Here is a 15,445-nt window from a genome sequence, read left to right as displayed (position 1 = left end):
GGTTTCTTTTACTCCTGCACACATGTGTGAGTTGAGCCCGAGGACACCGAAAAGCAAACACTGCCTGCCTGGCAATTAACCAAACTCCTTTGCATCCAGGTAACTGCAGCAGAAAGGCAGGTTTTGCTACCAAATACAGTCCTCACTGAGAAGCCATGGCAGTTCTCTCCTCAAAGACAAGCAAAGCATATCAAAGCATTCCAGAAGAAAGCAGTAGAAGGTGAAATATTAAATAAAAAATCAAAGCAAGCAGGATTCACCCATTCAGTGACACAGGTGGGTGGCTTATTGCTACCCCCTTGACAGTGGAAGCTCAAGACCTCCTGGCATGACTGTATTTACAGAAGCTTTCGGGAAGTTTGCTTATACATAATCATGTCTCCTGATAGCAGAGGACATGAAATAATACTTCATTCTGTCAGCAGGTTCTAATCATCAACCCTTCCATAAAACAATAAAAAAACCCTCTTTTACTTTAATCTACTTTCATCTTTCTTCCAGGCTTTGCCTGCCTTTCCCCAGTTGTCTTCTGTTCCCTTCCTCCTTGCAGAAAACCTCACTCTCTTACCTCTAAATCTTCCCCTTTAGGCTTCACTAATCCTGTTTTACGGATTCACATTCATAAATTCTTTCTCTTTGTCCCCCAATTTTTCCTCCTGCTCTGATGCCCTGGTTAATCCTTTCTTTATCCCATATTCTGGTGTCCCAGATGACAAATCCTTAATTTATCTGCTTGGTAAGCTTAATCTTCAGAGGTACCCAGAATTCCTACCTACAACACCTTTCCCCATCTCATACCTCTACATTCAGATGCTCTCCATTCCTACTCCCACATCCTCCCCCCGTGTCAATCTTCTTTACCTCTTCAGAGAGACATTTCATAGTGCCTGGTTTTCTGACCTGAGAGTACTGCAGCTACTGTGAGCAGAGAACAGAGGATATTCTGATGACCCAAAGGGCTGTGGAAAGAAAGCTTGTATAATCATGCTGTCACACACAGCCCCTGGCCGCTGCGCTGAGGTGGGGCAAAAGCAGCAATAAATAAAACAGGCAGGGAGACAATGGGGTGGGGTATGATTTGAAAAAGCCACAAATTGCTTTCCCAGTATAAAAAGGATATAATGGTCAGTGGCAACATATGTTATGCAGCTAGCAGATAATAATCAGGGCTATAATTGCTCAAAGATTTCAGAAGAACCACCAGGCAGTAAATTGTGGATGCTCCTGACTTAGTTTTGACATGTAAAATGAAAACAACATTAGCATTACTAGATAAAAAGGGGAATGTTTCACTCACTTTCACTATAGTCTCATACTCCATTTCTACTTCTGTTTTTCCTCTACTTCTTGTTCTTCTATGCTCTTTAAAACAAAACCAAGGATCATTTCAATTTGATGCGATTAACAATTACTCTAAGCTGAAATGACATAATTCTTTGCATTACAGTAAAATAACATCTCTTTAATCTATGCACTTAATGAAAAACAAAAGATTACTTCATGCTTCTGTGTGCTGGCTCATTAATATTTGACTAGGTACACGTTAGAGAAACCAGTCTATTTATCACAGCCTGTCACTCCATACTAAAAGAGGACAATATTTCAACTGTGTTATGTGGGAGATCTGGGTTTCTTTGAAGTTGAAGCTTACGCATATCACAAGAAATGTCACCTTTTTTCTGGGAGGGGGAAAGCAGCATGTCTCTGAAGGAAAAAATGAACATCAGCCATACCACCTGAAGCATGTGCTTGAAGAAACACCTCTGGCCATTGCAGCAGGAAGGCTTTAGACTGCAGTCATGCCTAATCCCATGAGCTCAGTGCAGTTTGGATGGAAAACCTTCAAGGACATCACCAAGTGCTTACAAGACTGGTACTGCTCCTTCACCAGACAGCCTATTCCCTTTGAGTCAGTCTTGCACGAGTGCCTGAGCAGGACAAGGCGTGGGACATGCTGCTGTTGGAGATGTTACTACTGTTCAGTCGCCTTCGTCCTGAGTTGGTGTTTGTCTCTGGAGCTGAACCTTCTGTTTGATAGCTCAAAAGAGTGGCAGGATTGTCAGATTGTCCCATCTACCTAGAAGACCCTGACGTGCTGTAGGCAGCTACGTGCTACTCAGAGCTGACTCACTGGGATAGCTGTGGTTCATCATGTGCCATGCTGAGCACCCTGAACTTAATTTCTCTCTCTTGAAGAGGTCTAAGGTCTGGATCGAAGAAGTCCTGAAGGTAGTCCAGCAGCAACCAAAAAGACCCAAGTTTTTTAGTTTGTGCAGTTACTAGAAGATGGCTATAAAATCATAGCCAGGAACTGAGAAAAGGGTGACTTTTTGGTTCTTGCTCAGTATAGTCTTTAAACAACGTCGCCATGCCATTTTCAAGTGGCTGCAGTATGTTTCATTCTCTGTTGTGTTAAATCATTGTGGTAACTATCTTGTTTTACTCTAAAATAAGTGTTATTGCAGTAGTAAGTGATTTACTGCTTCACATGGATAATAATTGCATGAGTATATTGCTGAACTTGGTTCTGTTTGTAGAAGTTAAATCACAGCTCTTTTATGATACGGTCGGTGCCACTAAAATCTTGACACTTCCCACATCATATACTTTATACTCTATCACGTATTCAAGACAGGATTGTATTTACATCGTCCAGAAGCCAGAGCTGTAATGGCATCCAACATAATATGGTGATACTAGGTGAGAGTCAGCCCTGGAATAATTGCATGCAAGTTCACTGAGGTAAACTGTGTTTTGTCTTAGCTGTCACATTTGTTACAAATGAAACTGAAAACTTAAACCTTTAGAAAGAAATAGAAACAGACAATAGCACAAAATAAAGTTTCTCATTTAATATTTAAAGATTAAATAGCTTAATAACTGAAGTAGTACTTTTAAAATTTGTTACAAAACATTTCCTCTCAAAGTATTTTCTTAAACTGAATATAATTATTGAGTCACTTCCTTGGTAATGGGTGAAGAAGCAGAACAATACATTTGAGCACTGTGTCCTCATTTTACTTTCATGCAGATTCATAAATGCCTTCTAATTGAGTCACAATGGCAGGCAAAAAAATATAATTAGCTAACAACGTGGCTGGATTTGATTGAAATTCTGTGCAAGGGAGCTTACGCCACCTTCTTATATTGTGTTGCAACAAATGAACAAAACCATTTCATTTCTTTTCTCCTTGAACTCTTTCTCACCTCGGTAGCGGTGGGCTGTAAAAGTACTGCATTAACACTGACACAAATGGTGTTATAAGATACATGTTGGGTATAAGATGGTCAGGAAATGGGTGCCAGTGATTGTGGGAGCTTGCATCATTTTGACACGCAAAACAAATCTAAAATATTAGCTGAGGAAGCAGAAGGTGACACTTTGTAGCAGAAAAAATGTAGCAGCAAGAAGGTGAAATGTAAAGTGAAAAAAGAAAGCTACTTTGTTTTGCATAGTTCCTTATCACTTCTCCTGATGCACTTCATTTTTCTGTTCCTTTGATCTATATATTTCACTGGTTTTGTGCTCCCACTGACAGACAAATCACAAAGTGCCTTACTTAAAATTGGCAATTTTTACAAAATTACATATATGTTTGCAGCACACAAACATTTTGTTACTGTGGCTGTTGGCCTAGTTACTTCAATGAGGCTTGTAACTACTGGAGGCAGGTTAAGATTTGATTAGAAATTCCCTTAAAACCAGCCTTGGGAAACACTACTAAGCATCCTCTTGCTAAATTCCTTGGTTTGTGCGACGTTATTACTTTTCCTTACTTTTGGCAAGGTTTTTAGCCAGCCTCCCTGTTAAAGGATACATCTTGGTTTGTGAAAATGTGTGTCTACTTTGCGTGCAGGTGCCTGCGGGTATGTATTGGCCATGCCAGGACTTGGGTGTGCAAAGTAGGCGCACATTTGCCAATATGCAGATTTTACCTACCTGGAGGATGAACAGCAGGCTCAAAATAAGCAAACATTTCAAAAAAAGCAACATCCAAAAATGATAACAAAACCCCCTCTACTTAATCAAACTGAGGATTTCCCCTTTGATTATTTATCAAAACACAGTCCTCTGAAAGTAACAGAGATATCTGGATAGCATGAATTCCACAGTGACAGGAAACTATAAGGTTACAAGACACAACTACTTAGCTGTAAGTAGGGTGCACGCCACTCAAAAGCTGTGTTGTTTATAGAGCTTTTAACAATAGAGTCTGAGCACTTGCACCATTATGATACTCCCGATCCAAATGATGCTAGTGTAGCAGACGTATATTATATATTATGCACACATATTTACCACAGGGGTGCTCGCTAGTTTTGGAGCTCCAGGCATTGTCTTGCAGCATAAGAAAGAGAAAGTCAGAGAGAAACAGAGGGATTAAAACAAACACTGAATTTCAAGCTCTTTTCTGTTCTGATGGTCATGACTGTAGTTGTCATAATTACCTGGTCTTCAAAATCCCCAGGCAACTTCTTGATTCTAGTGTGAGAAGTATCTTTCTGTATGTACAGACATTGTATTAAGCAGCTTTGTGTGAAATCTCTAATGCATAGATAATACAACACAGAAAATACATATACTTTCCCAATTCATAACTGAGCAGCCAAATATCTATTGCTTTTATTAGTGCTGAGACAACGTTTTAGAGAAGACACACATGGGAACTAGACTGTAGAACACTTAATGACAGGGGGAAGTGTTAATGCACTATCTGCTCTTCAAAGTCAACGTCTACTTAACGCTGGTTTTCTGGAGACACCAGAAAGTCCAGAAAGCAATCCAATGCAAGATTAAGCTTTTAAAATATTGAATATATTCTGGTTTATCTGATGATCCCGAATGTGTCCTCACTTGTGCAAAGGCTGCATTTTATATTTCTGGTTTCTAAGTTGTTGTGAAAAGCTGTGTTGTGTTCTCATTTATTGAGACATTACTATAAAGAACTACTGCCACAATTAGACCAGATTTATATTCTTGCTAACGCATAGAAATGTGGCACAGAATCTTGTCATTCACCACAACAAATTGTGCTGACCTAACACCTCCAATCAAATGTAGTTAATGTGACTATTCTTTACAATTATCTTTTATGAACCTTTAAAAATATAATGAAGAAAAGTGTATTGTCTCAGGGAAAAGAAAAAGGGACTACTCCTTATCCACAGGAGCTGCCTCGCAGCACATCATTTAGTTCTCTCAATAATTCACACCTCTCTGTTATTCAGCAACTTACACGTGTTGCTGTCAGCTCTGCCTTTGGCAAAAGTTTCTTGGTCTTTATGGAAGCAGCTCTGGCCTAAATTATAAGCCATGACTCCTTTTCAAAATTTCTTTCCAGCTGTGTTGTGTGTTGGTAGAGTTCACCTACAAAATAACGTGCCAGACGTGTTTTACGCAAGAGTGTTCTTTATATAGGGATCTACAAACAGACGATTGAATTGCAAAACCAAGCAAAAAAGGAAAAGAAAGGACAGAGGGCATGCTTCCCCATGGGTGTCATCCACAGCAAGGTGGCACAAACAGACACTTAGGACAAAATCTAGCTCACAGCAACACAGAAACAGTACAAAAAACATTTAAGGTAGCAACTTGTAGTCAAATTTTGAAAGTTGTGAAATCCCACTATATTCTCATCTTCCTTGGATCAGAAAAGATCCTCCCCTATCACAAAGACAATGCACATGTAGGTTTGCTTATTAATTGATCCGAGACTGACTGTGAAGTAGACAGATGGAGGAAGAAATGCAGGAGGAAGAGAGTGGTCCTGGCTTTGATCTCACTCAGTGAAACAGTAAAACCAATTCAGGTTAATTCTGCTGCATGCCAGTGAAAATCACTGATTTAACAACGTGAGTGAAACCCATCACTATGCAAATTCACCCTGAAGTTACACACATGCACAATCCAACTGCAGCAAGAATAGTCTTCACATGCACTCCTATTTCTCATCCTGGGCAAGGAAAGTACGTTTCCATTCCTGCTTCCAACTGGTTACTTTAAAAAAAAATCAACTACTTGTATACAACAGCTTCATAAATGCCAGAAGATTAAGTCAGAATATATATTTTTCAGCTCAAAAAAACACAAACCAAAACACAAGGTCCAGGCAGACTATCACTGAAATTCTGTAGGTACAAAACATTTTATCTATCACCTTTACTGTATGCAGAAAAACATTTATTAGCTTGTAAGCTAGAGAAAAATCAAAACAATAGAATTTTTCTCAGAAACATATTTCCATTAATATAATGAATGTTGGATACAAAAAGTCCAATCTAGGACTCTTTTATCCGGAGGTCATGTTCCTCTGGTCAAGCATGACGAGTTAACGCATTGCAGTAATGAGGTTGACAAGATTCTGTGAATGTCTCAGTGGATGACTTGAATTGAAAGTCTCAAAGACTTACCCATTTAGGACATGGGCTTACTCCACTGTAGTCAGTCTGAATTTTGCTATTGATATCACTCAGACTACATTAAAAGGTCACTCCCCACTCCATGGATGCACTTGGCAAATTGCCTTAGTCTGAGAGATAGTCAGGCAACCCCTGCGAATCAGCTAGTCATCACAAAGAAGTCCAAATTATTTAAAAAATGGAAAGAATGCTAAGGGAGACAGTACTGCTATAGCTAATCCAGAACAGCAGGTTGGCAAGGGATTATTTTAGGGTTCGTCAGCAGTTATGAAAGAATGCATTCCAATCTGGTCAATTAAAGGGAATAAAAGAATCAGAGAGACTTAGATTACCATTGGGAGTGGGCTAAACAAAGAAAGAAAATATAGAATTATATTGTATTTTTACTAAGTGGAATGATTTTTTGTTATTATTCAGTAAGCACTAAAATAACTGAAGTCAAGAGTTCTTTCACTGGCCACAGTGACACGGCCACCAAGAGCTTTAGGAACTTATTTCTTACATGATAATGAAGCCTTTTTAGCTGTCCTATAATGGTCCCATTACTGTAAAGCTGGAAAACAATCAGTGTTCCCAAAACCTGTTATATCATAGGAGAGTACAAAGCTGTCAAAGACTTTATACAACAATCTACATTACTGAGGACACTTCTCCTCTCGTAAAGACTTAGTCTGTCTACATCACATGATACAGATTAAGTAGCTCAATATTTCATGTTAAGCAATGCTGAATTCTCACTAATCCTTTGAAACTCAAGTGTTACAAAGATGTATTTATATGTGTGAGAACATAACAAGGACTGGGAAGGACCTCTGTTCTCTGAGGTGAACCACAAAACTAAGAGAAATCAGCTTAGCTCCACCTTAAAAATAGCTTTCTGTCCTCACAATGCATAATTTTAAAATAAGGTATATAGTACCCAAACCGGAACTGCTTGTCTGATGCCTAGTTAAACATCAGCTAACCTAGTTATTTCTGTAAGAACACAGCCTGCAGCAGGATGCTGCCATGGCTCAGTCTTCCCTCTGTCCTTACAGTAAACAGGTCAAAGAGAGTAAAGCCCAAAAGCTTTTTCAGTGAAACATACTCGTTGCCCCAATTTAGTGAGTGCACCACATTATTTGATTGTTTTAAAGTGTAAAGTGTTAATACACTGATTTTATAAGTAAATTATCTTCAGGGGATGTAAAGGACCAAGTCCTCTCATCTTGGTGGTGAGACAGAAATTACTTTTCTGTAAAGGATACTCAAATTTGGAAGACTGCAAATTAAATTTTTGTCCTATCCCAAAATGTCATTCTAAGTACATATCCAAAGTGATACCAATAACATCTCTGAAATGATTATGAGCAAATGCCAGTGAAATTGAGATAAGCATCAGGCAAATGGATGTCTCATTGATTCAATGCCTCATACAAATGAAATAGTTTAGTCATTTTATCTGACAAACTGATTTCCTTTGCAACTTCCCGTAAGTCATTTCACTGCTAAGGTCTCAACTCACCCATCTGCAAAATTGTATGAAATATAAGTTATTAATTCAAATTTTAATGCTATTAGACTCTGAAAGCAATAGCATAGTCTTGTCTTACAGAGCTAGCATGAGAGCTTAGGCAATTTTAGGTCCTTCTCTGTGTTAAATATAGCAGATTGCACAGCTTTCCCTGCAGTAGAAGGAGATTTAATTCCTAAGAACGTTCAAAATCCAAATCCTTTTCCTAATGAAGTGTCAGATAAAAGGATCTTTTACACAACCACATCAAGAAAACGTAATCTCCCAAAATTTCATTAAACATTAAATGATTGTGAAATAAACAAAAATGTTATTTTTTGACAAATTGTTATTAGTTCCATTTATTTTTTAAGATGTAATACATATGCCAATTAGCTCTTCAAATGATTACATGGGGGAAGTCCCTTCTATCCCAATGCTCTGTACTCTATGTTAAGCTCATTAGTCTAAGAACAGATTTTCAGCTTCATTCTTTTCTGAAACCAAAGTTAGAAATAGTAGCTACAGATAATGTAGCTACTGCTGATAAACTCAAGATGCCTTAATATCAATCTGCTCAATGGAAAATCCTGCTTATTTTGAACTAATTTAGTGCAGCAGTACCTGTTTAAGATCAATTCACAGCAGACTACTTCCTATTTATTGCTAATTAAAATCATGGATTTCCTGTTCCAAACAGCATATAACCCTGAAAAATTAGCTACAAACCCCGTGTGTTATTGACTCAGCTGGTGGACTATGTCTAGACTTACTACCTAATTCTGAGGTCCATAAAAACAACTATTCTAAGCGATGACAAAATGGCCAAAGTGAGGTCAGGTGATGAGGGAAAAATAGGAGACACCCGCTGAGATTTGTCTTCTCAACATTACGAAGTGCAGAATGGCTTAACTGTGGTTTTGATCTCCAGCCCGAGGGACCAAGAGCACAGTAGGCTGGAACTCTTTCTTGGCACATTAAATCTGGGGGACCACCCAGCCTTTCTGTCTCAATTCCAGCCCTTTCCGGCCTTGAAGAGAATAATACACTAGTTGTGCGCCAAGGGGATATATCTGCAGGTGGCATCTGGGTTTGACCTTATCCACCCACACTTTTGTTGTCAGGTTTATACAAAAATATTTTCAGCTGATTGTGCTGGGTAGATACAGGCCAATTCTTTCACTCCTGGAACGCAGTTGAGTCAGGGAAGTACACAAGCATGGGAACAGCTGAGAAAAACGGATATCTTGGAGGGGCACGGAATTAAGGAAGATTCCACCCAATGTTTTCAGTACATTGCTCCTGCACATTCACGTTCCTGAGGTCCGAGCCTCTATCTGAACGGCAGCATTACCAGGAAAGCGGTTCTCACTGGGCCAGAAAAAAAGGCTCCATCATGATACCAAACTTCCAGAGGATAAGGAGAAGGAGAAGGGCAGTGCAGTCCCTGTTTGTTTTCACTAAACCTCACAAACTGAAAGGAGATGCAATTACAGGAAGAGTGTGCATTACCTCTGATTACTAGTGAATCAACCCTTTTTTTCTTCTCCAAAAATCTTTGCTTCATTCCCACAGAAAAAAAAATCTGCTAAAATCTGCTTAGGCTCGTCTTAGGGTGATCTAATCATTCACAGCGTCCTGAACTGCATTTCCACCAAGAAGTTTAAGATGCTATGTTGAGAGTGACGTAGAAATGTAAGAAACCTCTAGGAAGCAACCTTGCAGACTTCTGAACAGACGTGTCTTTCAGAGCTTTGGCAAATCAGGTGCCAACAAATGTCTCTCTATTTGCACCAAGTCCAGCAAAGCCTTGGTGAGACAGAGCTACACCTCTTTTAAAGCCTCCTCTAAAGCTTTTATTTTAGGTGCTCAGTTAAGCTAGTTGTCTGAGCGTTGTCCACGTGGATAATTGTAGAGTTTAAACTCCAACCAGTAAATGTTATGAAAGATAACATTAAACAAATGTCAGCCTGGAAGATGCCTAACTCTCAAAAGCTACAGTGATGCTTATTTTAGAGCAGAACAATTCAGAACCACTTATAAGATTCAGACCAAAACTGTAACAATTGTGGGCCAGCAGGTAAAATTCTCAAACCAGAAATGAGCGGAAGAACTCTTTATTCACCAGGCTAAATAGATGTGGTGCCTGATGCTAGGCTACTACTATGTTTTAAAGTGTTGCATTGAGTCTTACAAGACTTAAAAGGTAAACAAAAAAATCTCAATGCTTTATAAAGCCAGGCCTGAAAACTTACAACTTCAGAAGAAACTGGATTGTAAAAGTGTCCAACTTTGTTACTAGCTTTTTCTTTGACACCCCAAAAATACTTATTCAAACAGCTATCCCAGTCTGTCTCTTATTAATTTCTTAGTTGTTGTTAAAACAGTGCTTGGAGATATTAATCACATTGCAAAAACTATAATAGGTGTACAATTAATGTAACAATCATGCTGAATGTATATTCACTAGGCTTAATAAGAAAGACTTCAAATTATCTTTCATAATACAAATGTTTAATTCTTGCTCGAATATTTATAGAATTCATTTGGTTGAAAACTATGTTCAGGAAGCAACTGTGGCAGGGACTGTCTTTTTGTGAGAGGCCCATGCAGAACCAAGCATTTCAGGGTCTCTGTTCCTGCACTGAGCTACTGCAAATTCATGAACACCATCATTTCTTGAAGAGATGACGTCCTACTATATCTGAAAAAACATAAGGAGGCTGAAGTACGCTTGTCATATTTCAAATTTACCAAGCTCCAGATTTTTTCAGAAGTGGGGCTTCAATTCAAATTTATGGATAAATTAAACAGGTGTAGCTAAAGCAGACGGTATTCCTAGCAATCCTCCTTTCCTCTCCTGAAGATTACGCCATTCTTCCAGGCATGGCTGAGCAAATTCTGTATCTGCTTGCTAGTTGTAGTTTAAATTAATTAAGTGCATTAATGTAATCTGCTGCCAACTGGAATTTACATTAACAGGCAGGACCACAAATAGGGAAGAGAGCTGGGGGTTACTTATCTTACTCAGCCGACTGCAGGGAAGGGTAGGCAGAGAGCTGAGCTTGGTGTTGGATGCAGCTGACTCAGCATACAGTTCTCGAAGCAACCAAAGAACGAGAACCTGTACATTGCCTCTGAAGTCTGATGAAACAGCAACGTTTTGGTTCCCTTGAACTTCACTTATTCGAGCAGTTCAACACGCTTGGCAAGCCAATACAACCAGCAGTACTGATACTCTTACGAAAAGGAATCACGAAGTGACAGTGGGCAATTACCTCCCCCGGGGCATATCTGAGCTCTGCCAGGAGAAGGGATGCAACTCAGGCTGTTTAAATGCCAACTTTCCCAGGGCTCTGAGGAGCTGCCTCAGCTGGGATCAGTTTGGAGGCTGCTCAACAGCACTAACCACTGCTGAAACGCAGAAGTAATGGGAAGTGATATGAATGCAAGCAAATATTTGCAATAGCACTTATTTTATCTGTGTTTCTTATTAAAAGAATGCAATCAAATTAATAATAACTTGAATATAAATATTAATGCACGTATTGATATTTACATGATGAAATGTACTTTTGTTGTTTAGAGGACTAAACAGTTCCTGGTCCTCAAAAGCTTGAAATCGTCCTTTGTTTATCTTCATCTTGTTTTCCGACATAACTTATTTATTTACGGTATGTCAGGGGAGAAACCTAATTTCTAAGGACATTTTCCAATTAACTTTCTTAATTAAAAGTTAGACTCAATTGGTTTGTAAAGAGTATTATCTAAACCCACAAAATTCATAGATTCTGGGAAATGGTTGAGAATGCACCTACACACGTATGATCAGAAATGATCCCCATCTTTAATCTCCAGGTGTTACAGATGTTGTCTGGCATTCCGGGTGTCTGCTCATTTTTGTCAAATTTCATTTGCTCCAAAAGTGTCTAACATTATTAGGGAATTATTGCTTCCTTTGGTTGCTGTTAGTGCTATAAGCAAGTGCTTACATGGAAGTATGCACTTAAAACTATTGGCTGTAATGAGTTTTAAGTTCTGCTCTGAATATGAATCTCTAACAGGAGTCTCTGCAGAGATCCAACTTCATGAATTTGTGCCAGAATCCAGCCATACCCTAGGAAACGTCTGCTGCTGCACTGATTCAAACATCTGCCATTCAGACTGAGATATTTAGAAATCAGTGTAAGAATTCACAGTTTCAGGAGGGACCATGATTTCATCTTGGGTCCAATGAAATCCTTAATGAAGTTAGTATAAGTCTTTCAAATGATATCTTTGAAATTAAACCAGACTCACGAACAGGAACTTAGAGATCACATTGCTATGTCTGACTTGGTGATCAATTAGAAACAGACTCATCCAACTAAATAGTTCACAAGCACTGGAAAAAGATTTAAATCCAATAAAGTGAAAAAAGTTGATTGCAAACCACTTAAAAGCACTAAAATTACTTATTTCCCTAGCGCATTTATACCAAGTGAATAACCACACTTTTTGTGGATGCAAGGATATTTCACATCTAAAAATAACTTATGCTGTACACTGATCGCAAATCTAGATATACCCAAGGCAGCCTGTAGTCGTAGGTCAATTTATAGTACTGATATAAAATAAAAAAGTAAGCTTAAAGCAAAATCAGACGTTATGCTTTTCACATATCCATTGTGGACATATGCTATGAGTTATTGCAAACTTTCTCTGAGACACAGTAATTTAGCTGAATGTACTTCTTAACAGGTTCAGTAGTACATCAGCTTTTTCCCATATGTTGAAAAAGCGATCTTCAGTGGACAATAACCACCTTAGGTTATGAGAACGTGTATTATATTGCAACATTTGCTATTTCTCCTTTCGTAATAGCAGTCAGCTTTCAGCAAGGCACATTCTCATCCTCAAACACATGCAGGTGAGTCAACTGGAAGTAACACAACCTCTTACACCCTCACCTAAATGTTGACCTGAGACACTCTGTATTGTGGGCAGGTATAAACATATAGCTAACTCCTGCCCACGTCCCGACTGCCTTACAACAGCTTCACACAACTTTTAAGCAGCACTTTTGTTTGCTTTAGTGCTAGAGAAACAGAAATTAATGTGGTTCGATACATTTACTGTGCAAGAAGAGTAGTTTCTATGTTCCCATAAAATGCTTTCAGAAATAATAACAATAATAATTATTATTAATAATAATAAAGCTGGAAAAATGATGATGATGTTGATAATAATAACAATAATAATAGCTGGAAACTCTAATAGGGCCTAGCTGTAACTGGAGAAACCAAGTAACTCCGAATTTTGAAGACAATTAGTTCACAGTATGTGAACACACATTTTAAATTAGCGTGTCTGTGTGCAGACAACAGCATTGTATTCTCATTTTGTAGCAGCGTTTTTAACCGCATGAGTCATAACGCAGGGAAGGCAGGCTGAGGAAACCTGATGGCTTCCATGCTTCAGAGTGTCTCCTTTGTTTAAGAAGAAAAATGCTTCTTCTGTTCAGGGCAATGTAAGAGTGAACTTCTTTGCTGTAGGTTTGGCATATGTTAAATCCATTTTGTAGATAGCACGGAACCTGGAAATCCATAAATCTGCCTTTCCCCTTTTTTGTTTTCCATACAAGGGAATCTCTGACTTCATTGTTAATGCAGTCAACTAGGAAAACTTGAGTAGACCACAAAACTCCTTCATGGGATTAGTGGTTTCAAAACAGGACTGGGAACCATCAGAACTGGATTCTAATTTTGTCATGCAGACATGGCACTCTGAAAGATACTTAAGCCAAAGATTCCAAACATTGACACCTCAAGTAAGGCAGCAAAATGCAAAGTTAAGTGTGCACTCCAGCAAAGGCTTTAATACATGAAAAATGGTGTACTGTTTTGAGTTGGAAACAACACGGGGAAGTTTTATTATACATTGTTTTCCTTTTGGAATTTTCTATTCATTTTATATTTCAGACCCACAGATTTAAAACTCATGGCCAAATTTGTCTTGATAGTGTCATTTCAACTGAGCTACAAGTATTTTCTATTTGCTGGGTTAAGCTTCAGAGACTTTTAAAAACTGAACACTTCAAAAGCTAAGCTTCCTCAAAAACACATCCTTGGATAATATCTGGAATCTCTCTTTTTAACAGCAATTAACCATAATGAACTATTTTCGCTTTTATTTGGTGTCTTCCGCCTCATTTATACCTACCCTGAATATCAGTGAATTCTCAGGCATTCACTGAAATGTAAGTAGACATGTAGTGATTGAAGTAATCCCTGATTTGAAACTAAATGTAGCTATCACTGACAAACAGCAGACTACCAAACCTGTAGCGATGGCCATAAGATTTCCCAGAATCAAGAAACCTCATTTTCGGATTTTCCCTTCAAGTATTCTTGTGATTGCAGGTAACCCTCCTGTAGTCTCTGCTCAGTGGACCAATCCTGTTACCAAGGTCACCTTTGCAGAGTTGTATTTGCATCCAGCTGACGTTGATTCATGTTGCCAGATGGCTAAGGACAAAGCACAATCGCTCAACACAACGTGTGACCTACTTACATGCCTAACAATCTGCTGTTTAATACTTTGGAAATGCATGGAGACTTTGATTAAAATTTTCATTTTGTTTCATAGTTAGTCCACATGTGGCATGTACATTTTGCATACCAGATACATCTGTTCCAACAGGGCAGTAGCATGATGCCTCCAACTTCTTTCTAAAACAGGGCATATGAATGCGTAAGTGTCATTTACTCGTTTCCTAAAGGCACTCTCAAAAGTAATTACAAGTTATTGGTTTACATACGGACAACTAATGAAGAGCCAAACACTCTCACGCTGGCACCACATGAACAAATAGTGACGACAGTAATATGTCAGCTCTAGAAAAGAAGAATGAAGGCATGATACACACAAAATTCATGTAGGGTTTCTAATCAAATATATGGAAAGTCATGGGGAGACCCTCCATCTGTGCTCAAAGTCTCATATATATATTTACAGGATAAGTGGGACAACATAATTTCTGCCTTAACTACAATATGAAGTTATGCAAGAATACTAGAAGTGACATTTGGTCATTGTAGGCCAGATTCCCCAAATTGCTCAGGGCTTTAGGAATCTAATAACTACCAGACTGAATCAGACCCGAGGCTGACTAAGACCTGCACTCTGCCTCTGCCCTTGGCTAGTACCAGATGCTGTACAAAGGTAAAAGAGCTCTAGAGCAGATGTAGGTAAAACACTTCCCATCTTCAAGTAGGCCTTCCTGGTCCTCATTTCTAGTAGTTAGAAACTGACATAAGTCCTGGAATTCAAGTTTTAGTAAAGTTTTAGTTCCTTGCAAAGCACCAGTCAACAAGAATTTCAACTCTGAATTTCATTTCTGAAGTGGTCTCCAATCCCATTTTGAATCTACTTAGCTTTGACGGATTTTCAAGGGCTTGGCACCTATAAATGAAGCTGAACTGTTAAAAGTCTTGAGCATTCAGCAGCTGCTGTTGTGGAAGTTCACAGCCAGACCCTCAGGAGAGTTTAGCG

General features: G+C 38.7%; 1 protein-coding gene across 4 annotated transcripts in view; it reads right to left on the bottom strand.

The window, feature by feature from the left end:
- Positions 1-15,445, bottom strand: part of PLCB1 (phospholipase C beta 1) — a 405,252-nt gene that overhangs the window by 23,133 nt on the left and 366,674 nt on the right. For 3 of the 4 annotated variants that reach the window (XM_068414791.1, XM_068414782.1, XM_068414801.1), the window contains one exon: positions 1,298-1,362. The exons of the other annotated variant lie outside the window; for it this stretch is intronic. In XM_068414791.1, the coding sequence (XP_068270892.1) occupies positions 1,324-1,362 (39 nt within the window). In that variant the 3' untranslated portion in view covers positions 1,298-1,323. The remainder of the gene's footprint in view (positions 1-1,297; positions 1,363-15,445) is intronic. 4 annotated transcript variants of the gene reach the window in all.

The sequence above is a fragment of the Nyctibius grandis genome, chromosome 1 (assembly GCF_013368605.1).
Source record: "Nyctibius grandis isolate bNycGra1 chromosome 1, bNycGra1.pri, whole genome shotgun sequence".
Lineage (NCBI taxonomy): Eukaryota > Metazoa > Chordata > Aves > Nyctibiiformes > Nyctibiidae > Nyctibius > Nyctibius grandis.
The sequence above is the reverse complement of the archived record's forward strand: the minus strand, read 5'-3'. Positions and strand labels throughout refer to the sequence as shown.